Below are 25,618 nucleotides of genomic sequence, written 5' to 3'. Positions count from 1 at the left end.
GTATGATTGGCAGAACTTTAATCCTCTGTTTGTGAAGCTTAGGTGCAGAAAGGCAAAAAGATTTAGTCTTTTTCTTTTCAAAAGTCACACATTTCTAGATTTGTACATTTTAACTTTCAAAAAGGAGTCAAGACACCAACATTTCTCCGTCAGCTCTCTCCTTGCTGTCTGCTGTGAGTGTAGCTCATGCAAAACGATGAAAGATACTTGTGTATTCAAGTGCAACACTCATGAATCATTTAATATCTAGACACTTAACCACCCTTGCCACCAACTTAAATGAGCCTCATTTCCACATTTAATGAAACACAAACAGCAAATGGAGACGAAATCACTATCGCGGGTGTTCATCTGACCCTTTGTTGATGGCGGGTGGCGAAGTCGGGGACATCGAGGGACACGCTCTTTTGGCTGGAGGAGGCAGCGGCGGCGGAGGCGGCGAATCCTGTTCTTCATCCTCTGAGGAGCTGTCCAGTGTCAAGTCGATCACCTCCACTTTGTTGCTGCCATCGCTTCCGCCGTGGCTGGACGACGAGGAGCTCCGCTGTTCTGAGCCCGCGGACGTCCGACAGGAACCTGTAGAGCAGCAGCGACAAGCTGGTTTGTGTTTGTGTGTTTTTGACTTTCTTTAAAACTGCACGTTATAAAACAAAGACACACGCACGTGAGAGCTGAATACTGTGCAAAGCAAACACACACACACATTTCTCCTGCTCTCATACGAAATTAAGTATGTTTGTTACTATGGAGACAAGCAGTTTACTCAGTGGTATTATGATTGATGCCTCTCTAAATTAAAACTGACAATGCATAAACAAAGCAGAGAGGGGATGTTAATGCACGTTCTCTCTCTCCATACCATGTCTCTTTCATCCTTATTTAATTACTTCCAGCCTCCTCTCAAACTGCCTTTCTGTAAAAGAAACCTTTCTGTTTCTCACACCCCACCCCCTCCCCATTCACTCCTCGTGCCCCGTCTCACCGTCCAGCCCGTTGTTATAAGAAGCAGAAGAAACCTCCTGCACTTCTTTCTTAGACCTCATGGGGGCCCAGCTGCCATCCTCCTTGAACTGAATCTCATCACAGTCCATGCAGCTGTTCAGGATCTCCACAAAAAGCCTGGGTGGATAAAATACACAAAAGAAACAAACAATTTTTTAATAAAGGCTGAGCACAGTGGAAAAGACAATAGAAAGAAAAATGAATTCTAAAAGACAACCAAGCTACTCTGCTGAAACTGTGGTCTCAAAAACCTCAGGGAATTAAAGGAATACTCCACTAAATCTTTTGAGTATAAATACTCACTACCTGTAGTTGTAAAGTTCAATCTGTCTCATGTCGGTCTAAACTCAGCTCACATTTCCCCATTAGAGGAACAATCAAACACCTTTTTTCATTCTGTTTCAGAATGATAGGAAGAGCTGATGTAGAAGGATCAAAAAGCAAAATCACTGTGAATGCTCGAGTGCCACAAACCAGTTATTCCTTAGGTGAGTCTTCTGAAGCCTCCTGCTTAAAACCCCCAGCGTCAGAGGGTGAGAGTGTTTGATGCATTTTTTAAATGACCCAGAGGTACTGCTGTGAATCCAAGCTGACTACAGCTGCTGTACTCCATGAAGAAGCCAGCTGCAAATATTTCAGAACCATCTTGCAAGCCTGCAGGTGGTGAATATTTGATATAGGGCTGGAACAAAAGATTGTTATTTTACTTACCAATTAATCTGAAAATCAATTTCTCGATTAATCAATTTATCACTTTGTTTATAAAATGTCAGAATATAGTGATAGTGCCCAGTGCTCAATTTCCCAGAATCAAAGGTTACATCTTTAAATGTCTTATTTTGTCAAGACACTCTAAAATATGACCAAAAAAACCTTAAATCATCACACGACGAAATCCAGCTAATTTTGGCAAATTTGCTTAAAAATGATTAAAACGATCATTCTATTATCAAAATATGTTTGTATTAATTTTACTTAAATCGGCTAATCTGTTAATTAACTCATTCCTTCAGCTTTAATTTGATACTCAAACTGACTATTTGGAGGAGTACAGTACTTCATTTTACAGTGTAAAATGTGAATTTGAGATAAATGACATCAGTGATACTCCGAATAGTAATTACAAGGATTTGGTTACTCAGTTGTAATATCTCCTGTCAAAATACAACTTTTACGGTTTGATGGGGAGTGACGGTGAGTAAATGTGCCAAAAGTAGTGATTGAAAGTTAAAAGTGAGAGACAGGCGCCCGATAGAACCTCTTGTTTAATCTGTACAGAAATGTCAGTGTAAAAACAGCATGTTGGATTTTAACATGAGGTTTCCGGCTGGGCTCAGTGACTCCCTGGTCTCTTGGCGTTACCATGAGGACGCCAAGAAACCCCTAATATTTCCCAAATGTCAAACTATTCCTTAAAACTTTTGATTTTTGAAAGTTGCATCCTTAGGACACATGATGACAACTGAACTATCTCCATGACAAATAATACTGCATTCCTTGAGGAAGACTCAGAGATGCTGTTGAAAGCTCTGTAAAAAGGCAGTAAGTGGACTGTGACTTAAAATTCCTTTTTGGCAAACTGTTTTGAGCTCCAAGAATTAACTTTCACATTTATCAGCTTACTTCACTGATTTGTTACTTCCTGTCCAGCTGGAAGACGCAGTTACTCAGCCGTGTTTAGGTTAAATCTTCCGTTCAGCTTGAATGTGCTTTGCACTCATTCCTAACAGGTCAGACTACTCATCTGCATGATGGGATGATAGGGGTAGGGTGTCTTACCCGTCGATGATGAGGTGTTCATAGGGGGCCTTCTTGTCACAGACGGGACACACCCAGGTGGGCTTCTTCTCGTTCATTTGGATGTAGAGTGTGGCATCAAAGCACTGCAGGTGGGAGCATGTCAGCGCCCGGCATGGGATCATCAGCCGCATCTTCCCCAGCTGCACAGTGCACACACACACATGTAGTCAGGGCATGAAGAGGACGCACACAGCAGGGACGCAAGGTATACGGGATGCATAAATGTCATAAACATGCCAAAACCCAGATGGAAAAGGTGCATGATAGGGGTTGGAAAGACAATTTGACAGGTGGCTCATGCAAACAACCTGAAGTTAAGGGCATGATGACAGATTGGGATATAAATGCATTGAATATGTCTTGGCATGACTGAATCACTAAACTTTGCTTTACAATTTATGAAGAGGAGGGGACATGTTTACCGGGCAGAGCAGCGACACTCGAAGGCTGGTCGTGGCTATTTCACTGTCAGGATCTGCTGTGAGCTTCTCTTTGACTGTAGGTGAAGTAAAAAAATACACAAACAACATATTAAATCTCTTATTTCAGACTGCAACCTCTTTACTAACTTTGAAATGAAGTCTTGTAAATGTATTCATGAGCCACTCGTGCAGCGTAGGGCTGACTGAGCCTTTCTGCATCCAAATCCTCTTATATCTATGCTGCAAGATATATATGCAAACAAATGTATGCAACTTTATGATTGAAAATGGTGCCTCATCTGAAATGGGGAACAAATTGGCCTTCTGACAGGATGAACATTTTAACACAAACTATGGCTGTGAACAATGCAACTGAAATAAAGCTTTGTCACTTATTATGTTAGATCATTAAACAGACAAAATATCACCAGCATATACTGAGAATCATGTATCTTATGTTCATATTGCACAATGCGGTCCATATAAAACCATATATCAGCCAGTTAATATGGGAGTTGGATTTATATGGCCATAAACTTACGGGGAAGTTATTCTTGTTATATAAATAAGATGCAGCACTCCTGATTCCATTAACTCAACTCTGTTTATCTACTACTTTCGATTCCTTATCTGATACCAGTGCTCTCTCATTTTCCCAAATTTACAATCTGTATAGACCATTGTGTGAAACTCATTGGGGTCAATTCTAATTTAAGATAACATTGTTGTTTTCTTGTTGTATGCCCTGTATATATTTTATGGTTTTGCAACGTTTTCTTATACGATAATATTGAGCAAGTTGTGGTGCTAAGATTGACTTGACAAAAACAAGTGATAGTGGAAACACTGTACTGAAATTATCAAAGAAACTGTATTTAATGAGGATCTGTACCTGTTCCACTTAATAATGCTAACATTTGGCCTGACACCGATTTGACAGATGAGACAGGTGCATCCCTAAAAAAGAGGTTCAGAGTCCTTACTGAGTGCTCTGGAGTGGTCTGGGTTTCTGATGCCTTTGGCCCGTAGTCTCTGTAACAACACTGTGGACGACTGCTGCTTCACCAAGTACACTGCCATGGAGTAACTCTGTGGATACACACGTATGCAACAATATAAAGTGTAAAGTAAAACATTATAAACCCCACATGGAGACAATTTTTTGCTTGTCAACAGACCAGTGACAGAATAGTTTTACTCAAGGACACTTCAGCAGGCTAGATGCTCGAAAGAGTCTTTCTAACCTAAAATCCACCTGCTGTCCTGACACTGTGTTTCAGGAGGAACAGTGTGAGCCCAGTGTGTACTTCCTTTTAAGAGATGCACTTTTAAAATATAAATAAATGACATCGAACCTCACTGGATGTCAGCAAACAACTATTATATAAGTATGCTATGGAAGGATATAACGGAGCAATGGCGACCTGAGCAGTGAAATAAGACACACAGTCTCTGTGTGTGTTGTTTTCCGAGCTTCTCTGTTCTTTCTTTTTGTAGCACGTGCATGTGAGTACCTCTGTGTCCTCCCTGTCTGTTTTCAGGATGGAAGCCATGTCACAAACCTTATCAAATTACAGCTAAACAGTCCACTAAAATAAGTTTCTGAAAACATTTGAGGAGACAAATATGCAGAACAGTAACGGGATCTTGATCCATATTTGTTCAGCACTGCCTAGTTTGACAGTTTAATCTGAGTTTCGTGCGTTGTTGGCTCCCCTCCCCCCAACTTTATGAGTAAAAGACATATTTGTTTTGGTCTGAGATGTTGGTGCTCAAGTGCGACATCTTGTGGCTGAATGTCATGTATTGCAACTTTAACAATTTCTCAATCATCATCAAACATTCAGGAATTAAGATGCTCTTTGTTGGAAGTTGTAACAGCATTCATTTCTTACCCTTCCAATCTCAGCGGTCCACGACACCACAATGGTATTGGGGACTGTGGTGGACAATCGGACCAGTGAGGTAATGTTGATGGGCCGGCTGGGCCGCTTGGGCTCTACACCGTTTTTGGTTGGAGGAAGATAACCCTAAAAAAGATATTAGAAGGAGAAAGAAAACAATCAGCATTTATGTTGTGGATATTAAAAAGCTCCTCACCAAGATATATTTGAATATGTTTTCAGTGTTAACAGGATGGATAAAGCACAAAAGGTAAATACAACTAAATAAGAAATCTGTCAGTGCTGAGATTTAATTATAAAGGATTTCTAGCACAAAGTGAAGTGTTTCTCACTGGCAGGTTACATGGCTTCCCGTTGACTTTCACACACAGATTGGGTGGGAAATGGTCTTCCTGAGGACAGCTCGTCTCCGACAGGCAAAACCGCAACTGAACTTGAACTGAGAAGTCACATTTGGTCCCCGAGATGTCCCTTTGAGCACAGAAACAGATTTATAACCACACACATCTGCAGAAACCATGCACATGTATGAATAATTTACATCTAATTCAGAGTCCTGCATTAAAAGAGCGGCTTTGCAGGTGTTCATTTCCTTCTTACATTGAGCTGCTGATCTGCTGGACTTGCTGTGGCGTTAATGCAAAGGCAAAACACGTCTCCTGAAACCGCTGGCTGTTGTCTGAAGCTGCAGAGAGATAAAGAGATAAAAGAGGGACAATTTTAGCAACAGGGGAACTTACACATAAGAGCATGAGGAAATACTGACTCAGTTCCTACAATTCACATTACACTACGGCTATGTCAGCTAGTTAAAGAGAAGATCCTTCAGATAACCCCTGCAAGCAAGAACACAGGAAGAAGTGTGAAGATGTGTGAACTTGTGCATGAGTGTATCAGCGGGTTGTCACTTCCATTAATAACAGTATTCAGTAAACTTTGTATGCATGAAGAACCTGGACTTCAAAACCACACCACCTCAGGCAGAGGTAAAGAACGGGAAGGTGTGTACCACTGTGTGTGTGTGTGTGTGTGTGTGTGTGTGTGTGTGTGTGTGTGTGTGTGTGTGTGTGTGTGTGTGTGTGAGTGAGTGTGAGTGAGTGTGCTCTATTTATAGGCCGACCCACAGGTGCCGGAAATAACTGGTGCTACTAACCCAGCCTCCATTTAAAGAGGCAGCAGATTCTCAAAGGCTTGCAAAATATGTATTTGTTAGAATAAGCTTAGCATGACCCAAGAAGCTAGAGTGGTTCTAACCTAACTTTGTTTTATATTTGTATTTAAAGGATTAGTTCAACAATTTGGGAAAGATCAAATTCATTCAGATTAAGATGAGAATATCGATACCACTCTTACGCATGTGTTAAAAGATTTCCTCCAGACATCATCTCCTCCTTCTCCCTCATCCAGATTCTATGAAATGGCAAATAATGTTAATTCCCAGAGTTTAACTGCTGGACACACAAGAAGTCTCCTACTTCTTATAAACTGTTTCCCCATCACACTTAATGTATGTAAGCTGCATACTGAACCGTGATTGGCTCCAAACTAGTTGTGATGTCATAAAATGCTGCTGGTACGAACATGTATTAAACACAGGTTTTAAAGTTGAGCACAGAGAAACTTTCCACTTTCAGAAGATGAATGTGAAAACAAAATCTACACATACATCATCCTGCATAGTGAAGCTCAAACATCCCAGCCGACGGAACAAGAACAAAAAGGAATTTTTAAGTGAAGGGGGAACTTTAAGTATGAAGTCGGAGCCAGGATGTGATTATGTCTGCCAATAGTGAACCATCACACTCAACTACTTATCAGCTTTTCATACTATAATGTATAATTTATTACAAGCTTTTATAGCAAGTATTATGCATTGATTATGTTCTGTTATGTGCAAAAGAAAATAATGTTGAACTGAATTAAAGTCTGTCTTTCAGTGTTGTTCTAAAAAGTAAGAAAATAAACTTTAAAAGTTTTAAAAGAGTTTTTTAAGAAGTAGCTCATGTTCCATAATGCTACCAATTAGCTAAACAGTAGAGTAAAGCAAAACATGTTCAGTCTGATATCTGCTAAGAAGCTAAAGAAAATCCAGAGAGAAAGATAGAGTCACATATATTGTACATAAATGCAAACACTATTGCTCTCTCAAATTTGCTAAACTATTAACAGATTTAGCTTAGCCTGAGAGTCACAAAATATGAAATATTGTTTTTCCAACTAAATCTTCGAGGCAGGACATATGACTAAACTCTCTGTGGGAAACTGTTTTGTTTCAGAGTGAAACCAACTAAAATCTTCTCCGCTGAGCAGATGCTTTTAGAATTCACCACAAGAAGGCTTCTTACACCGGTGAATAAGCATGATGGACCAGCATAAACATTGTTGATGTGAGACGTAATTGCTGGAGCTCAGTGGGAAACTTCAGGACTAAAGGCTGCGAAAGTGACGGGGGGAAGATGAATTACAAAATTACCTATCACAAATCCTTTCATGATTGTTGCCTTAATTGCTTAAAGTTAGGTTGAGCTGTCGATGAGTGACTACTTAAAACACATGCAGAGAATCTGTGTGCGTGCACATTAACACACACGCATGTACACACTCACAGCATGGTAAAGCACGCAGAGGTAATTTCTTTCCATGTGGGACATTTAGAGAGACGAGGTCTTCAGTCCCTGTGGATGGTTACTGGACCAATCATGCTTTTCCTCTCATCAGCCTTTCAAACAGCCATTAATTTTGCCAGTAATGAACCCTCTAACCACCCACATGGTATATCATTTGTACAGCATATATTTATGGTATGTTCCTGCATCTTTTGAGCGGCTCTCTGTGCACTGCAGAACAAAATCACTTGCACCGAGTGTGCTTTCGAACAACAGTCTTCCTCCTCTCCGGGCACACAAGCTATAAATAGAAAGTGCTCTCTCTCTCTCTCTCTCTTTCTCTCTCACTCCCCCCCCCCCCCCCCCCCCCCGTTCCCAACTCTCCATCACTCTATAACTCACTCACTCTCTCTGGCAGTGGATTTGTTTCTGGTGTTTCAGTGTGTGTGGTTAGAAGAGATATGAGAGAGGTTGAAATGAGCCTTGATTGATGTCTTCCTCTCTCTCTTACACACAAACGCCCACTGTGGGTTCTTTAAATCTCGTCTCAAGATGCATATACACTGCCTGTCATAAATTTATGGATGTTTTTATTTGTCTGACACACTCAAGTAATACTATTAAGACGAGATATCAAACCTCAGTACTTTATCCAACAGATTTGTGTCCATTACAGAATTTCCCAATATAAAAAAAGCTGTCAAGCACAAAAGCTGCTAAGATTCATATTTTACATCCAGGATTAACTTACAGGCTGCTCAATGTTGATTTTACCCCATATAGTTATGACAGAATCTCACAAGTTGATGACTAAAGTCATTATGAATAATTATGTTGACTACATCATATACAAAATGTAATTTCAATACATGAAATCTCTACTTAACTTCATTGAGAGACGACACAAGATTAATGACGCTATGAGCCAAACTGTAATTACTGTTATTAAGCACATTTCTGCCACTGCATGTAATCATATTTCTGCTTAATGGTGCCTATTAGAATTTAACCATTAATAAATCATTGGGACATTAATTTTGAGACACAAGTGCAATTACAATAAACAAACAAGACTACAGCAGAGATGACTGGCAGCTCCCATCACTAATGTCTCAAACCATGATGCATCAAGCAGGATAAGAACCTGTTTTCACTAAACACGGCAGCAGGTGATTTTAATAAACTGGACAAGTGGAAAGTTTTTCCAAGCTGTCATGGAAAGAACTAACTTCTAATGAAAGAAAGAATATGCTCCTTGCAGTTTGTGATGGACTGTGTGATTGATGCTAAAATTCAAACCAGCTGTATTTAAATTGTGAGTCAACCTTCAGAAATGATGTTAAACATGGTGGTTTGAGAGCCCGACTGCACTGGCCACTACACTGCCTTTTACATTGTTTTACCAAGTCAAATGCATGTCCTGGAACGACAGATGGGGGAATGAATGACAGATGGAAAAATGACTTGCTGTGGGTGGGTTGATGAAAATAAACCCACAATATGCATTAGATGAAGTGCAAGTGAGACATGGTTGCACACCATTTCACAAACTTAACGGCCATGTATCATGCACATTTCTAGATCTATATTAAAAATTTTGGTAAAGATATAATATGATATGTCTTTGCATGGTTTACAATTCTTTTTTAAAATTTAAATGTATCTATTTATCTTATACTGGCCCTTTATGACGCTCCTCATTTAAGCCTCTGCCTGAAACAGGCCGTTTTAGCTTCTATGTCTTTAAGGTTCCTACTTTGCTCTGATTGGTTCGCTCACAAAAGCTGCCCCTCAGCAAACATCTGGCTGCTCTGGAGGACATATAAACAAACATTTCGTTTATTTTTTTAGCTTTTCACTCAAAATTGAAACTTTTCAAATACATCTGTTCATGTTCAAGTACAAATCTGATTGGAAATATGAGAGTGGACAATGTGAACAACCTATGAAACAATTTCAGCAACAAAGGCGACAGAACGGACGGCCATTTGTGTGCATGCAAGAACAATCTGACGTCATCACGAAGATGAAATAGAGTTAACTTTGCAAATGAAGCGTTCAGAGCAGACTGACTTGCAGGGAGCATTTTTACACGTTTAACTAAATTTTGGGACTTTAATCATATTTAACTGAGACATCGGACATCAAAACAGTATAACATTAACAAAAAATCACAAAAACCATGATACTGTATGTCCCCTTTAAAGCAGCACTAATAACTATTTTACACTAAAAATGGATGACATTATGTAAAGTACTATGTATAATGCCAAAGGAGTCACTTGTAGAAACAAACCAACAGAATTATTGACTGACTGCAGTTCCTCTCAGATTTATATGTTTTAGTGTCTTTTAGCTCATTTTTTTGGTTTTTCAGCTCACAACTCAACTGTTTGAGGCAGCACAAAGTAGGGCTGGGCAATATATCGATATCATATCATGATCAGAGACTAGAGGTCGTCTTAAGTTTTGGATATTGTGATAAGACATAAGTGTTGTCTTTTTCTGGGTTTAAAGGCTACGTTAGCAGCTCAAGAGACGGATGTTTCCTTCAGGAGTGGAAACAGATAGAGGGAGAGTGACTAGTGGACTCCAAATGAAGGCTGACATTGCTCATTCATCTGCTAGATGTGTAAACAGGCAGCTTGCTAAAAAAAATTAGCCTCATCATTTAAACAAGGCCATAATATATCAAATGGTTGATATTCAGTTTGTTGTTGAGATCTGCCACCAAGTGGACCCCCAAAAAGATTAATGTTTTAAGCTTTAAGGAATGTTTAAAAAAACACTGTTATCACTGTTTGTTTTGAAACAGTTTCATTTAGCTAATCTTGGTGAAAACTGGAGACGTTAGAGGGATAAATACACATGAAGACAATAATGTGAATGACAAACACAATCCAACAGAAAACATTTATGTTTGAACTAGATTTATGTTTCGGCTTTGTCACATCTGGTCTGAAGCCATTTGTTATATTGCAGTGAAAATGTTCTACATGTCGTCCTGTAGTGACACTGACAGCCAGCTGGACCTCCATTATTACAGCATCAAAAGACTTTGTTAGTGGCTACCCATGCCTATTCCGAATAGTATAACAACGCTGACTTTGAAGTAAAAACCTAGAAAACCTGGGTTCTGGGTTTAGTTCTGGTTTGAAGGAGAGATGTATGAGCTAAGCTACAGAGAATGTGCTCTGCTCTATAGCCCGTCTTCAGCACAACAAAACCCAGCTGGAGTTTATTAACTTGTTAGTGGCTTTTGCTACTTTTTCTCTGTTTGGTACACCGCAGGCGTACACACACACACACACACAAAAACACACACAAACTCACACACATACCATATAGCAATATTCGCAGGCAGAACAAAGACAAAAAACAAAGAAAGTGTCACTCAAATTAAAAAATGCTGGAACAATCTGCAACAAAAGGTCATATCTGGATGCAACACGCACGCGCACGCGCACACGCACACACACACACACACACACACACACACACACACACACACACACAATTTAAAACTTTTATGTGTTACTTCCTCTCCCACTAACAACAGTGATTACCCTTTATTATCTGCATAAGGTTGTTGCACAGTTATATTTTGACAGGGCTAATTAAGGCATTCCAGTGTTCTTACAGGCTGGCATTAAATGTGCTCAATCTGGCAGCTGGCCCTGCTATTCCTATCAAATGTATATAGCAGGCATTTCACAAGGCCTTTACAGCTCGCCTCTATGCAATAAGGGCCACACCCAAGTCAGCACATCTTGAAACATACAAGGAGCAATATCAAATCTCTGGCGATGGAAAAAACAGAGTCAAATGTTTAGAGTTGCAATCTGGATTGGTCTAATCAGGCTTCTTTTTGGGCATAATGATGCACCAACAAAGACCAAAAAGGAGACGCTTGTTTTATTGGCTCTGAGAGAGGGAGGCCATTTTGTGCAGTGTGTTTATAGTACAGTGCAGCCAAGGCTCCTTTTGTTGATGTTCATTTGTTGTGAGAAGGCCGAGTTGTTTACAGTGAGATAAAGATTTTGCTCAGGATCAGGCAGGGGTCAGAGTATGAGCTGGTAAATCTCAGGTTGTGTTTTGATGTGCTTTATTGGTTTCTGCACTGTAGATGTTTGGGAACATTACCATAAAGCTTGGGTGGTGTCTTTGTTTTTATACCTTCCTGACATTTCACCAGGCTATAAGGTATATGACGGTATAAAAAATAATAATAAAAAAGCTGAGCTGCTGGTGATAGGAGTTATTGTAGCATGTATGACATTTATCTAGCCTATAATGCTGTGTGTCTAATAAGCAATTAGCCTACTTAGACAAGTCTTGCTGGGTTTAAAGACTTATGGCCCACAGAATAAATAATAGATAGGAAATAAACACTCTTCTTCCATAGATTCTTACTGGAGGACCTGATGACATTTGTTGCCATGGTGGATACCGACAGATCAGCAGGCTGAATGGAGATGATGTGCAGGTGGTGGTGAAAGACTGACAGTTAAATAAAATCATGTGGCTAATAGTTGGAAGAAGTAATCTCAAGTTAAAGTTATATGTGGCATGTACATCATCTCAATACAGCATCTCCGCATCAGTTTTATAAAAAGAGGAGCGTCTGTAGTTTTGACGGTACTGAAAATCATACCATTGGGATTTCTTAATACCCTGGTATACTGTCATACCTTGATACCGCCCAAGCCTACTTACCATCAGTTGATAGTGTGTGTGATGTATTATCTTTACGGATTCTCCGGGGGAAGAGTGTGTATTTGCCTGCCAATGAAGGTCAAAACAAGATGTACAGAGCAACTGAGTTGTACTGATTAAGCGTGCTTGCTCAAAGACACTACTATAGCCTGTCTCGAATAAAAACCCTGGTTCTCTCTTCATGCGAGATAAATAAAAGCACAAACCATCAAATGAGATGTCATGTCACACAGTTTCCCTGCACGTTTTACAGGCTTGAGTAAACCCTTCTGTACACATGAGGAAAAGAGGACAAATGAAAAAACTGTAATGGGAATGTTTTTTTGTCAAAGTCAACACTCCTTTCCATACTGTTCCACATGTAAGTGTGTGTCCAGCTGCTTTGTGAAGCTTGTGTTGCTCTGCATTGTTGGGTTGATATTGGTGGTTGGTGAAATTTGAAGATTAGTGTGGTCAAAATTGGCCGAAAATGTGATTTGGACCATTCGAATATCTATTTTTGAGCATTGTTAATGTAACTACTTGTATTTGTATATTTACATACACAAATATTAACACAAACACACCCTTTTAAAAGATGTACATACACATTACAAAATAAAATATCGTCCTATAACGTAAAACTTCATTTAAAGACCACAGACCTCTCTCTGTCTCTCTGTGCCGTGGTTGGTGCTAGTCTCTTGGAGAAAAATCAAATGAATGTCTCGTAATTGATATTTTATTCAATAGCCTAATTTTTTACACAGGTTAGGTAATATTTGTACTAGTTACCGAAATCTGAAATCTGAATCTCCAAATGGGGCTTTTTATATTGCTCGGAGTGCGAATCACTCTCTCTGCGGCTGAGTTGGGTTGTGATCTCTCTGTTATCATTATCACATGGTTGTTGTTGAATTATTCGCTTTTACAGCTCAACCTATATTTTATTTTCAATCAGTGAAAGTGATCTTGTGTGACTCCTGTCCATCATGCAGTGCGTTCAGTGCAGCGGCCCAGGCCCACGCCGACAGCTGTGGTAGTGTTGCTTTTTTTTCACCATTAAATATTAAGTTTCACATTTGAATGTCTGATGTTGTTTTTTTCGATTAGATGACGTAGACTATTCACTGACAGGCCTACCTACCATACAGTGGTCCTGTAATTGTTTTATGAGCTGCTTCCGAAATGTCACTATAAAGGAAGGAATCTCTGTCTGTCCATCGCTTTTCTTGACAGCCGTTCATCTGACCGACTTCACACTTGGTGGATCTACTGCTGAGGACCCAAGGAAGTACAGTGTTGAGTATGAAGTTGTTTGGATATGCAACACATTTAATATTAATAAGCTTAGAATAAACAAGCGAACAGCAAGTCGCTCAGCTCCATATCTGAGTGCAGCAGGGGTTGTTTGTTATAAACACTGTCACATCACAGTTGGGCGGAGTTGGGCAGGGTTTCTGGGCTCAGATTGGCTGAGGGGAACAAAGGCACATGCCCTGCACAGTTAAACTACCCGAAAGAAAAGAACAAGCGCACACAAAAGAAAAAAACAGAGGCGGAGGCAGTAACACTACCCAATAGGAGCGTAGACACATTCGGCAACAACAAGGATGAATTCAGTTTTCGGAATTGAGGAGATCTTAAAAACGCTGAATCAAATTTATTCATAATCAGTTCATTCAATCATTTTGTAGCAGCTCAAGTGGCACTTGAGCGGCCCCAATATCCAATTATAATCAACATGATGTATGTAAGATAATTAATTATGCAAATAAAACCATTCATTTTACATTTGAATGAGACATATGCGGCATTATAGTGAACTTTATATCCAAGAATAGTGGAATTACAGAAAGAAGAAGAAGAAGAAAAAGAGAAAGAAAAGTTCACTATTATGAAATTAAATGCAAATGAGTGACTCCATAAAATAATACAATTATTCACAATGAACAGGTTTTTATCAGTATTTACTGAGCCATAAAAATAAACCTGAAAGCAAGTGTGACTGTTACCTACTCTATTCTTAATGATAAACCCTAATGTTTATTTTTCCAAGAGATTTTAGAGATTCAATGTAGAAAAATAAAATCATGGACTGACTCATCTTTGGATCACATCATCTTTGGTGTACAGATGTCACAGTGTTAAGGAATGTATGCATTGCTCACCTAGAGACTATTTCCATCGACCGTAAACAGTTTTATTCACTGCATGAGATTTCCCCCTTATTCTTGTTGGTGTTTACATCTCACCTCAGGCCTGCGTTATTGAGGTCCTACAACACCTGGCTGACCAGATAACCAGCATGGAGCGGAAACATCTGGACCCACTTCTCATTATCATTGGGGATTTTAACAGAGCAAACCTCAGGCACGAACTGTCAAAATAAAGACTGCATATTAAGCATCCAACCTAGGATAAAAACTCACTGGACCACTGCTACATAATACTGAATGACACATATCGCTCTCATCTGGGTTCAGCTTTTGGACTATCTGATGAATGTCTGGTTCATCTTCTTCTATCCTACAGCCAGAACCTTAAATCTGCAACGCCTGTAGATAAAAACCTTCTCCCCACACTGCAGAGAACCTAGCTGAAGACCTGAATGTGTTTTACTGCAGGTCTGATCAGCCCACTTTCACACTCCTTATCCGCTCCAACTCTGACATCACACAACCAGCTACACCCCCTGCTATTACCTCTCCACTCCTGCCTGACTCCCCACCGGCACTGACGGTCTGTGAAGAATCGGCTCTTTCAGGGAAAGAAGATCAGGATGGCATGTCAGCCTCCTGTCTGAAGGTCTGCCCTGACCAGTCGGCCCACATCTTCACACAGATCTTCAACAGATAACTGGATCTGTGTGAAATCCCCTCCTGCTTCAAACGCCCCACTATCATCCCGATCCCCAAGAAATCTATTAACCAGCTGAATGACCACAGACCTGTCGCCCTAACATCTGTGGTCATGAAGTCCTTCGAGAGACTGGTGTTGACCCACCTGAAGGACATCACAGGCTCCCTGCTGGACCCCCTGCAGTTTGCCTGCCATGAAAACAGGTCAGTGGATGATGCATCAATGGACTGCACTAACTCCTGCAACACCTCAATTCCCCATGGACGTACGCAAGGATCCTGTTCGTGTACTTGAAGCACAGCATTAAACACCATCATCCCACAAATCCTCTTCACCAAACTCTCTCACCTCACTGTGCCCGCCCGTTGTACTTCCTGAACCAACTCAGGAGCTGCTGATCCAGTTCTACACTGGTCATTGAATCTGTTCTTTACATTTCCATCACTGTCTGGTTTAGATCGGTCATTAAAGAGGACAGGAACAGGCTACAACTGACAGTCAGGTCTGCAGAGAAGATTATCATTGCTGACTTGCCCATTATCCAGGATCTGTACACCTCAACAGTCAGGAAACAGGCAGGGAAAATCACTGCAGACCCCACACAGCTTGGACATAACCGGTTTCAACTTCTCCCCTCTGGTGGGAACTATAATATACCGAAACCACCTGAGACAGGAACATTTCTTCCCTCGTGATGTCACACTTATGAATAGTTAACTCACTGTGGCACTGTGCATGACCCTGGAACACTATCATCTCCACTGCACCTACAAATTATATGTATTTATTTTAATCTCAAATACAAAATGTGCAATACATTTGACTCAATACTGTATATTTTGTATATTTGAACAGGCTGTATATACACTATGTATGCAGAGTAACTTCATTTTTTTTTTACCATTTAATATTTATCTCATCACTCTGTGCACTCTTCATTTCTTTGAACTATATGTATCCTGTTTACAGCTCACAGAAACAGTTTCACATGTATATAGTCATTCCTTGTGTATCTTTCTGAAGACTGTTGTGTAATTACTCTGTGTAAGTACACTCAGAGACACTAAAGAGTCATATTCCTTGTATGCGTAAACATACTTGGCCAATAAAGATGTGATTCCGAATGTAATGACCCATTATGCATGAAACGCTCATCAATGAAATGGGCTTGCATTCCTTCCTGAAGATATGGTGATTAAATCATGTATAATGCATGCACATCACAATGATACCCATAATGAGTAAGGAGGCATATTTCTCTATGGAGGACAGATGAAGATGGAGATGAGACTGGAGTTCAACCAGCGAGGTCGCCGTGGTAATAAAGGAATAGCTGGTGTAGCCGAGATTGTTGACTGGTTTAGACTGGCAGGGCTAAACTGTGGGTCGACTAACCTTTATCCCACGGACTGATAAGACTCAGAAGAAGAGCACGAGACTGCACATGAGGAAGGATAATGATAGAGGGAGGGAGAGAGAGAAAGAGAGGAAAGAGTGGGGGTGTGGGATGATGTTGTTGTGAGGGGGATAATAATGACTATTACATGCACACAGGAAAGCAGGTTACTGTGAGAAACCAGGTTAATGCAGGAAATCAGAGAACACTTTTACATGCACTGCAGCACACGAGTTACTGTAAAAGCTGAATATACATGCAGCTGATCTGTAACCACATTTCTTTCCATCCCCAACTCTGTCGTATCTGTGAGCCAGAGCTGTCATATTGAAAGTTTATAAGTGATGTATGCTGCTGCAGCTTGAAGAGGTTTTAGCATTAGGACTGATGTTGTAGTGAGAGGAGAGACTCTGTACTGTGAGAGCAGTTTACTTGCACTGTGCACATGTGCAAAATGTACAGCTGCAACTAGCAATTATTGTAATCATTGATTAATGATTGCCTCTCCCCTTCTCTCTCTCAAGCCAACCGGTCAAGGCAGATGGCCGCCCACCTAGAGGCTTCTTCCCATTAAAGGGGAGTTTTTCCTTGTTGCTGTCACCATGTGCTTGCTCATGGGGGAATGCTAGGTCTCTCTTAAATTAAACCACAGAGTACGGTATTGACCTGCTCTTTGTGAGATCAGTTTTATTGTGATTTGGCTCTATATGAATAAAACTAAATTGAATTGAATATTTTTCTAAATTAATTGGTAATCTTTTGGTGTATAAAACATTGAAAAATATCCGTCACAGTTCCCTAATCCAAAGTAAAATTGCAGATAATTCAATTTACTATCACATAAGATCAATGTTAATTCTGTTGACGAAAACAAGATGATACCGAACGATGTCATTAAATACTGTGACTATATCAAAATACAATTTATTTCTAAATCTAATTTAAAAAAGATTAGACTAAAATGTAGTTTAAAAAATAAAAATGTAACCAAAATCTCTTGATTTTAACTGACAAACCGGAGAGACCAAATATGATAGACTTTGTTTTCCTAAATTACAATCTATATATCTTGTTCATTGGATGACATGTGCAGCAGTTTTGTGTCTTTTGCTTTATCAGGAATAAACCAGCACAATGAGCACAGTGAGGAGAACATCAACTATTCTACATAAAGCAACTAAACATTAATGATGACAACAACAGGGCTTGGCAGAAAAAAAACAAGCTGATATTTGGGCCCATTTTCATTACAATGAAGCTGAGGGGAAAATAAATGAATGCATTGCTTTATCAGAAGGGAAGCAATGCGGCTATAAAACAGCTGGTAAGAATACCACAAACCTGAAGAGACACATTAAGGCTCGCCACAAAGAAATTAAGGTAGGTTAATGACTTGCTGGAAACTAAAATGACATAAATTATTGTGTTTTGGCTAGACAAGATTGATTAAAATGTGCAATATAATCTGATGGCTAAAAGTACTAAAATGTCAGCATTGATTAAAACTATATTAAAATAATTGTATTCTTTGACAAAGATAACACTAAGATGCCAAAACTCTAGTCAACTTAAACTAAAACAGGATGAGTTTGACTAAATGTGATAAAAAAAACTAACAAGGACATTTAACACAGGACTAAGACCAAGACTAAATAAAAAATAGCTGATAAGATTAACACAAAACTAAGAAATTTTGCAAATCCTCATAAATGACTGGCAGGAACAGGGGAATTTCTGATATTTTTGTTATATATACATGATATACATGTTGTCTTAGTTCAATTTATCTATTCCAGTTTTGGACACAAGGATGCACCATACAAGTTTCTAATTTTTACTGTTTTAAGTGCACATGAACTCTTGTAAAAACTGTGCTAGAGTTTTGGTTAAGCCAACAAATCAGCTTCCCCCCAGCAAAAAAAATATATAAATAAAAAATCAAGCAGTGATAAACTAGGGGAGCAGAGCAAGCAAGTGGGGGAAGGGAGTCGGAGAAAATGAGGGAGTGAGGGAGAGAAGAGGGAGAGAAAAGGGGGAGGCGAGGCAACAAGAAAAGCAACAACAATAGAGGAGAGTCAGAGAAAAAGAAAGAGAGGGCTTGAGTTGTAATCAGGAGATCAGAGAGAAGTAAACAAGCAGGGAAGAGGGAAGTGTGTGATCAGGGAGTGAGGAGACCACGGCTGTCTTGAAGCAAGAGACAGAAAAAAAACATTTCCCAGTCTGCCCATGAGGGTGAAACACAATTAATCAAGTGGTTTCATTTATGTTGTCCATTATTTTTAGGATAAAGAGGGTCATCCCCTCTTTAGCTGCAGCTGAGTAATCTTTTTTTCTTAAAGCAAATTCGAATCTTGAGCTTTGTGAAATGGTGTGCACCATCTTCCTCTGGGTTTTTCCTCCTCTCACTCATCCTTTCACTCTCCCTGCTTCTCTGAGAACAATACGATCAACATGCATTATTTATAGGAAAGTACGTTTGGGTTTGTGTTTTGAAAGAACTGTATGTGCAGACGTGTGAATGCACCAGTGTGTGTGTGTGTGTGTGTGTGTGTATGAGAGAGAGAGAGGATGATGTGAGCGTGCGATTCAGATTCAAATGAGGGGAGGGTGTGTTCGGCGGGCACAGGTGTATGCCTGTGTGATTTCATCACTTTGCATGCAAATTTTCACTGAGGATAGCCATGGAGACAGAGTGAAGATGGAAGATGGAGGGAGAGAGACAGAGGGATGGAACATGTGCAGCAAATGGATAGAGTGAGAAAGGGAGAGGAAGAGGAGAAAGATGGTGTGATGACAGAGCTGCAGGCGCTGTGTTTGTACATGCATCTGCAGGCAAATTAATCACAAGATGGTCTCTTACTCCATTAAAATGCTAATGTAGGAAAATCTAGACATTTCCATATATTTGCAACATATCCCAGAGCCCAAGGAGTGTTATTATGCTAAATGTGGGCTTGGTACTGGATGCACACCTAATATAATGACAAATCTGACCAAGATAAATCCTAGATTGAAAGTATCTTAAGTAGTGAATTAGGATAAAGGGCAGACTGGAAACATGATAAGTTGTTTAAATATTGGGCCTTAATGAGAGACGAGAGAATATTTTGGATATTTAGATGTATTACTATCTTCATCAGCTTTTGTGTATGTGTAAAACTATTCTACAAGATGCAATTAAGCTTAAAGGCTAAACATATTTACATTTGTTCAATTGGCAGACGCTTTTCTCCAAAGCGACGTGCAAATGAAGTTCCATCCAAGACACAGTGGATCAAGGAGTCTTCAAGAATAGGGCCACAACACTCAGTTTCATGTTCCACCTGGCACAATTGCCAGAGGGCTGCAGGTGCATGAAGTATCACATAAGTGCACTGTAAATTACTTTTTTTTTTAGAGAGATATACTGAAAGAGAAGGAGCATATTTGGTGAGTGAGTACTCTTGGAAGTCCACAAGTGATTTTTAAAGTCAGGAAGTGACTCTGCTCACCAAATTAAGTTTGAAAACTTGTCCCCACCAACAAGGGAGCATAGAAAATAAGAGTTTGGGTTGATTTCCTGTCTTGCAGTGTTTGTAGGACTCAACATTGCTCATTTGCAGATTGCAGCTTACGTGGGTGCTGTGCTGGTAGGACCTGTATACTGGAGCATTTGTGACTTGAACTTGTGAGCAGCAAAAGGAGGCAGACTGGAGAGTAATTAAAAGTAGAGTGACTTGAGCTATTTTTGAAGATGTACCGCCGCATTTTGGACCATTCACAGAGGTTTTACTGTGCATACTATCAGAAGGGCGCTACAGTAGTCAAGGTGAAAGATGACCACTTCCTGTACACGGAGCTGAGCAGCATACTCAGTCAGATATGATCTGATCTTTCTGATTTTATCAAGTGACTTGACCAGATGAAATATGCTCAGTGAAAGTTAAGTCATGATGCCCACATTTGTAGAAGACTTTGTTAGAGAGAGTGAGAAGGAACTGATCTGGATATTAATGTTGTTGAAGGAGTTCAGTCTTAGAGAGACTGAGTTGAAGATGGCTTTCCATCATCCATTTTAAAACTGAAGTGGAGATCCAAGCTGAGACAGTAGCATTGTCTAGCAGGAAGGAAACGTAGAGCTGAGTATCATCAGCATAGCAGTGATAAGAAAAAACATGTGAGCAGCAAATCAAACCAAGAGAGGTTTTGTATATTGGGAAGAGAAGTGGACCGACCACAGATCTTTGCGATACCCCAGGGGACAGAAAAGGACCCCTGGAATATTCCCTTTGCCAAGTCACATTGAGCTATCACCATAGGACTCACACTAGATCCTAGTTCGGATAGAGTGGACAAGGCCAAGCAAGTAATGACCGGGGGTTTCTATCACTGACAGAGGGAGCAAATCTGAGCTTTGGGTGACAAGTGCTAAAGTTCTAAAACACTGGATAGAAAGGGAAATAGTAAGGTTGGCCTGTAGTTTCCAACTTGAGATGGGCCGAACCTCATGGGGAATATACCCAAATCCAAAAAGTATTAGGTTTTTTTTAACGCCTGTGGGTGAGATGGCTTGAAAAGATTGGAGGCAAAACGATTCAGAGGACAAGTGGTAGGACAATTCATGAGCAGAGAAAGCAAAAAGGATAAAGTGATGCACTCTTAACTAAAATTGGCCGCAGATAGCTGTCACCTTGTCAGTAAAGAAGGATTCTCATCATCATCTCAATGACAGGTGGTTGGAAGGTAGAGGAGGTTTTTGAAAGTGGAACATAATTTACAAGTGTCTGTAGTAGATTAAGGAACTTTTTTTTATTCTGGCCTCATCACAGCAGCAGTTTTGCCACATGGGTGGAAAGTGACTTTGTGCAGATGTATGCCGCATTGTCATCATATGTTATTGACGGTCTGCATGTAGTGTTTCATTTATATTCAGTTAACAGCAGTGGCTCCACACTGATGTTAAATTGGCCTCTTGGCGAGAAATATATACATAAAATGAAAACATAATGACAATTTATCATGTGGCGGCACTACTCAGACCACCCAACACAAATTACAATTCCAGCATAGCAGTCCATACATAAGATATGAATATCCAAATGAGAGCCATAATTCACAAAAATGTACAATGAAATGTATCCAGGAGTGGGTGTGGCTCTTAAAATTACATTCAGCCTTCATATCCTAAAAAAATGATAACTATACATATATGATTCATCTTTAGATAGTGTGTTAATGATTGTGACTCTCTTGCTTGTTCAAGGAAATAAACACCTAAATAAGTGCTACCAATAAAAGGTAAGCCTTTTAAGTAGCGCAAGATAATCAGAGAAAGTCAATTCTTCTTTTTTTATTTTTTGGAGGAATGGTGGATAAAACACCCAATTCATATTTTCTATTACAGCTCTCAGGAACCAAAGCCTTTACTTATTCTGAACACTTGAGAAAAATATGAAAATGATATTTCAGCAGTAATGTCTCTGTTCTCTGTCAACACATTAGCAAGCAGCACAACACCATCGCTAATAGGAAGCCTCTTCTCAAAGCAAAATGTCAATGTTTTCTGTGACTGCTGCCACAATTATTATGGCAATCTATTTATATAAATATCCACAACCCTGCAGATCATTCATTTCTATCTATTTGCTATCTGTATTGCATAGTTTGATAGCAAATATATATAGACAGGAAACATATATATTGAAAGAGAGAGGGATAGATTGCAATAAAGTTCCCTGGCTGGAATCAGACTAGAGTTGCAGTTATATGGAATGTGTCCAACACTTTGTTCTTCCATGGCACCCCGTAAATAAAAACGGTGCTGAAAACTGAAACCAGCTTTGACTCGATGAATTATTACCCACCAGGAAATTCCTGCTCATTTATTATACTCTGCAGTGTGATGATATATAGTGCAAGCAAAGCAAGATTAAATACATCCATCTACCATCATTCTCCTTATAATCAACACCATTCTTGTCCAAAAATCACTCACATGTTCTCTCACCTAGACTGGTTGGCTTGATTAGCTCGTCCAGCATGTCGTAGAAGGGGAGCCTCTGGAGCTTAACATCTGGGTGAACTGGGTGCAGCGTGGTCGTGGTGGACAGGTGGTGCGTCAACCCGGTTAACTCGTGTTTCCCAGGACCGAGCAGTGAGAGGGGTAGTAAGGCAGCAGGCGACGGGGCTCCACCATGACCGGCGTGTCCCTCATACGCCAGCTGTGTCAGGCCAGCAGGCAGTGCGGCGCCCCCTCCTCCAACCACCCCAGCTGTGGCCGGGTGGTGTGGTCCAGGCAGGGCCAGCTCTGAGTGAGATATCATTTTTGCAGGGAAGCGTCGTCGGTAGAGCTCTTTGATCTTCATGTGCACAGCGGGGCTGCAGCCGGCCTTCAGCAGATGCAGTGCCTTGGTTAGCAGTTCGTGCTTGCGTCCATGCTTGTTGCGCCCAGCGTAGCCCAGCAGCACTTGCAGCTCTGACACCCGCAGGCTCATCACCATTTGCTGTAAAAGATGGATAGGAAGAGAAAAAGAATGATAAATTAACTCTTCAGGTGCAACAATAACATTTGTTCAAAATCTGATACAATACGGAACACTTAGCTGTTGTAAGTACCAATCAGAGTGGCAATAAACCATTGAAGCAAACCATCATTTGCAGCATAATTTCATTTATGACGGCAAATTTTTTTCCCCCACAACTAACAGCAGCATGTTTGCCTTCATACGACAAGGATAAACAGGAAACGTGTAGAGAGAGAGGTATGACATGCAGTAAAGCTGCACAGCCAGAATCGAACTTCAAAAGTTGTGGTTATGCAGTACATGTCTCAATTAGCAGGTTACCAGGGCGCCAGTCTTATGGTTGATGGTTAAAATGGTCCTGAGAGAGATTACTGGTTCTGTTCATTGGCTGAAGGTAATGCAAGCTTTTTTTATCAGTGCTTGGCAGTGAAGAAGTTCACAGTTTACTGATTGCTGTTCACTTTGACCCTCACCCACAGTCACCAGTTTTGGGAGGTGACTAATCAAATGAGACTGCTGATATAAGCACAGAAGTGTTCAGTGATTCAGGAAGATACTGGTTTTAAGCCTCCTTCAGGCTGAGAGGAGCCAGTCGAGGTGTATCAGGATGCTTTGCGGTTGTGTCTGTTTGGAGATGTTCCAGGAGTGATCGATTGAGAGGGAAGAGCCAGAACACACGAGTGTGATTACATTACTCATAGCTGGCTTAAAAATGCTTGGAGATTCCCCCAAAACAAACTGGAGGAATTTCCTGGGGTAGAGGACATTTGGGCTGCTCCACTGCTGCCTTTCTGTCATTACAAACCTGACCTGTTAAAAAAACACATGGATACAATTTCACAAGCATAATTTGATGATTTGCATCATTATTCTGTCATGCTTGATGCTATGATACCAAAGGCTGAATCTCTCCTTACACATTTATCTCGGCACAGCTTGCCTCACAGATGTAAGAGAAAAAAAAGTTTTCTTCTGCCAGAAAAGCATTAGGTGCACTACAGCAAGTGTCATTTAAACCTTACTATTGGAACAGCTTCATCTACTGAAAGGTGTATGAGTACCTTGCATATCAGTGAAAAATACCACAGAAACCACTGACTGAGAAGCAGTAGTCAGTGCAGTAAGTTTTTGTCTGTTGAAGTAAGAGAAAACTTCAACAAAGAGGTTTCTTTGATGCAACATGAGTGGTACATCCTGGAGGGATGGATGATGATGGAGGTGCAGCAAGAGCCTGAGAAAAAGTGTAGCCTGCATTGACTTCAGGCTCAGCTTCAGAATTTCAGAAACAACAGTAAAGGCCAGAAGCTTTTCATCTAACCAGATCACTTGTCAAAATGTATATCTAAACTAACCTCTAATGTCAAGGTAAACCTATCATACATATGCTACGTTTTGCACTTAGTGACAATAACTCCACAATAACCTGACAACAAGAAGAACCTGAAGTAATTTCTGAATTTTTCCTGTCTGAAAAAACACTTTCCCTCCATTTTTCACCAGAACTGAATCATTTTGGAATGCCAAAGAAACACAACTTCCTAAATTTAAAATAGAGCGATGACTAATTTTCTCTGAAGAGTTTTACATTTTCCAAATCAAACCACAGTTATAATAAGCTACCTACAGTCACTTCATAAGAATAATAAACCAAAACACTTTCTTTAGAGTTAGGTTTTTTCCCCCTCATTGGTCTTTGATAAAAAACAAAGATAAAACAAACCGGAGCAAAAGAAAACAGAACAAAAAGATTAACACACCAGCTCTTTTATCTTAAGGTGTGGGTGGATGGTAAACAGATGAAACCTGAGCTAATTAACCAGCTTCCATCATGACCATTCATTAAACACATGGGCAGTGTTAAAGCTTAACTGCATTACACAAGCACATCAACACATATGCACGCTGGATTCAGCCTTTTCCTTTGTTACGAACACTCGCACACACTCACTGGTTAGACTTATAAGAAGGTCTCTGACGATATTCCTACCTTCATCTCTTTAATTACAGAGCAGGGATACACACACAGACACACACACACACACACACACACACACACACGATAAAGCGTCCAGGGCTGTTAGTGTCTGGTTTCTGTTAGTCTAATCAATTATAAACACACAGTTATTATTGTTATGTACAGACTATGTGTACTGCAGTGTCTACACAAATGATTAAACCTTTACGCTTGTAACATTCTTCTTGGGTTACCCTCGGTTTCTGCATTTAGTTGACATTTAAAATGACACATATGACGGCTGTAGGCTATTTTTTGTGAGCCATCCCAAAAGAAACCAAAAACAACAACTTTTTTTAGACTTCCAAAAATGTTAACGACACACTTTCTCTGCATATTAAATGATATCACTTAGGAAAAAACACCCCTTACCTCACAGATTAGCCTTTGTTTTATTTCCTCTGAGCACTCTTT

At 40.1% G+C, this 25,618-nt stretch overlaps 1 protein-coding gene across 4 annotated transcripts in view; it reads right to left on the bottom strand.

Moving 5' to 3' along the window:
• The window catches only part of LOC133985311 (E3 SUMO-protein ligase PIAS1-like), a 58,299-nt gene that overhangs the window by 5,658 nt on the left and 27,023 nt on the right, over positions 1–25,618 (bottom strand). For 2 of the 4 annotated variants that reach the window (XM_062424916.1, XM_062424908.1), the window contains exons 2-10: positions 22,662–23,169; positions 5,729–5,813; positions 5,461–5,599; positions 5,120–5,254; positions 4,208–4,313; positions 3,225–3,298; positions 2,782–2,942; positions 983–1,119; positions 357–576 (exon numbers count right to left, since the gene is read on the bottom strand). In XM_062424916.1, the coding sequence (XP_062280900.1) occupies positions 357–576; positions 983–1,119; positions 2,782–2,942; positions 3,225–3,298; positions 4,208–4,313; positions 5,120–5,254; positions 5,461–5,599; positions 5,729–5,813; positions 22,662–23,166 (1,562 nt within the window). In that variant the 5' untranslated portion in view covers positions 23,167–23,169. The remainder of the gene's footprint in view (positions 1–356; positions 577–982; positions 1,120–2,781; positions 2,943–3,224; positions 3,299–4,207; positions 4,314–5,119; positions 5,255–5,460; positions 5,600–5,728; positions 5,814–22,661; positions 23,170–25,618) is intronic. The other 2 variants (XM_062424933.1, XM_062424924.1) reach the window with 1 other exon arrangement.

This window comes from Scomber scombrus, chromosome 1, assembly GCF_963691925.1.
Source record: "Scomber scombrus chromosome 1, fScoSco1.1, whole genome shotgun sequence".
NCBI classification, from domain to species: Eukaryota; Metazoa; Chordata; class Actinopteri; order Scombriformes; family Scombridae; genus Scomber; species Scomber scombrus.
Note: the sequence above shows the minus strand (reverse complement) of the source record. Positions and strands in the feature narration are given on the sequence as shown.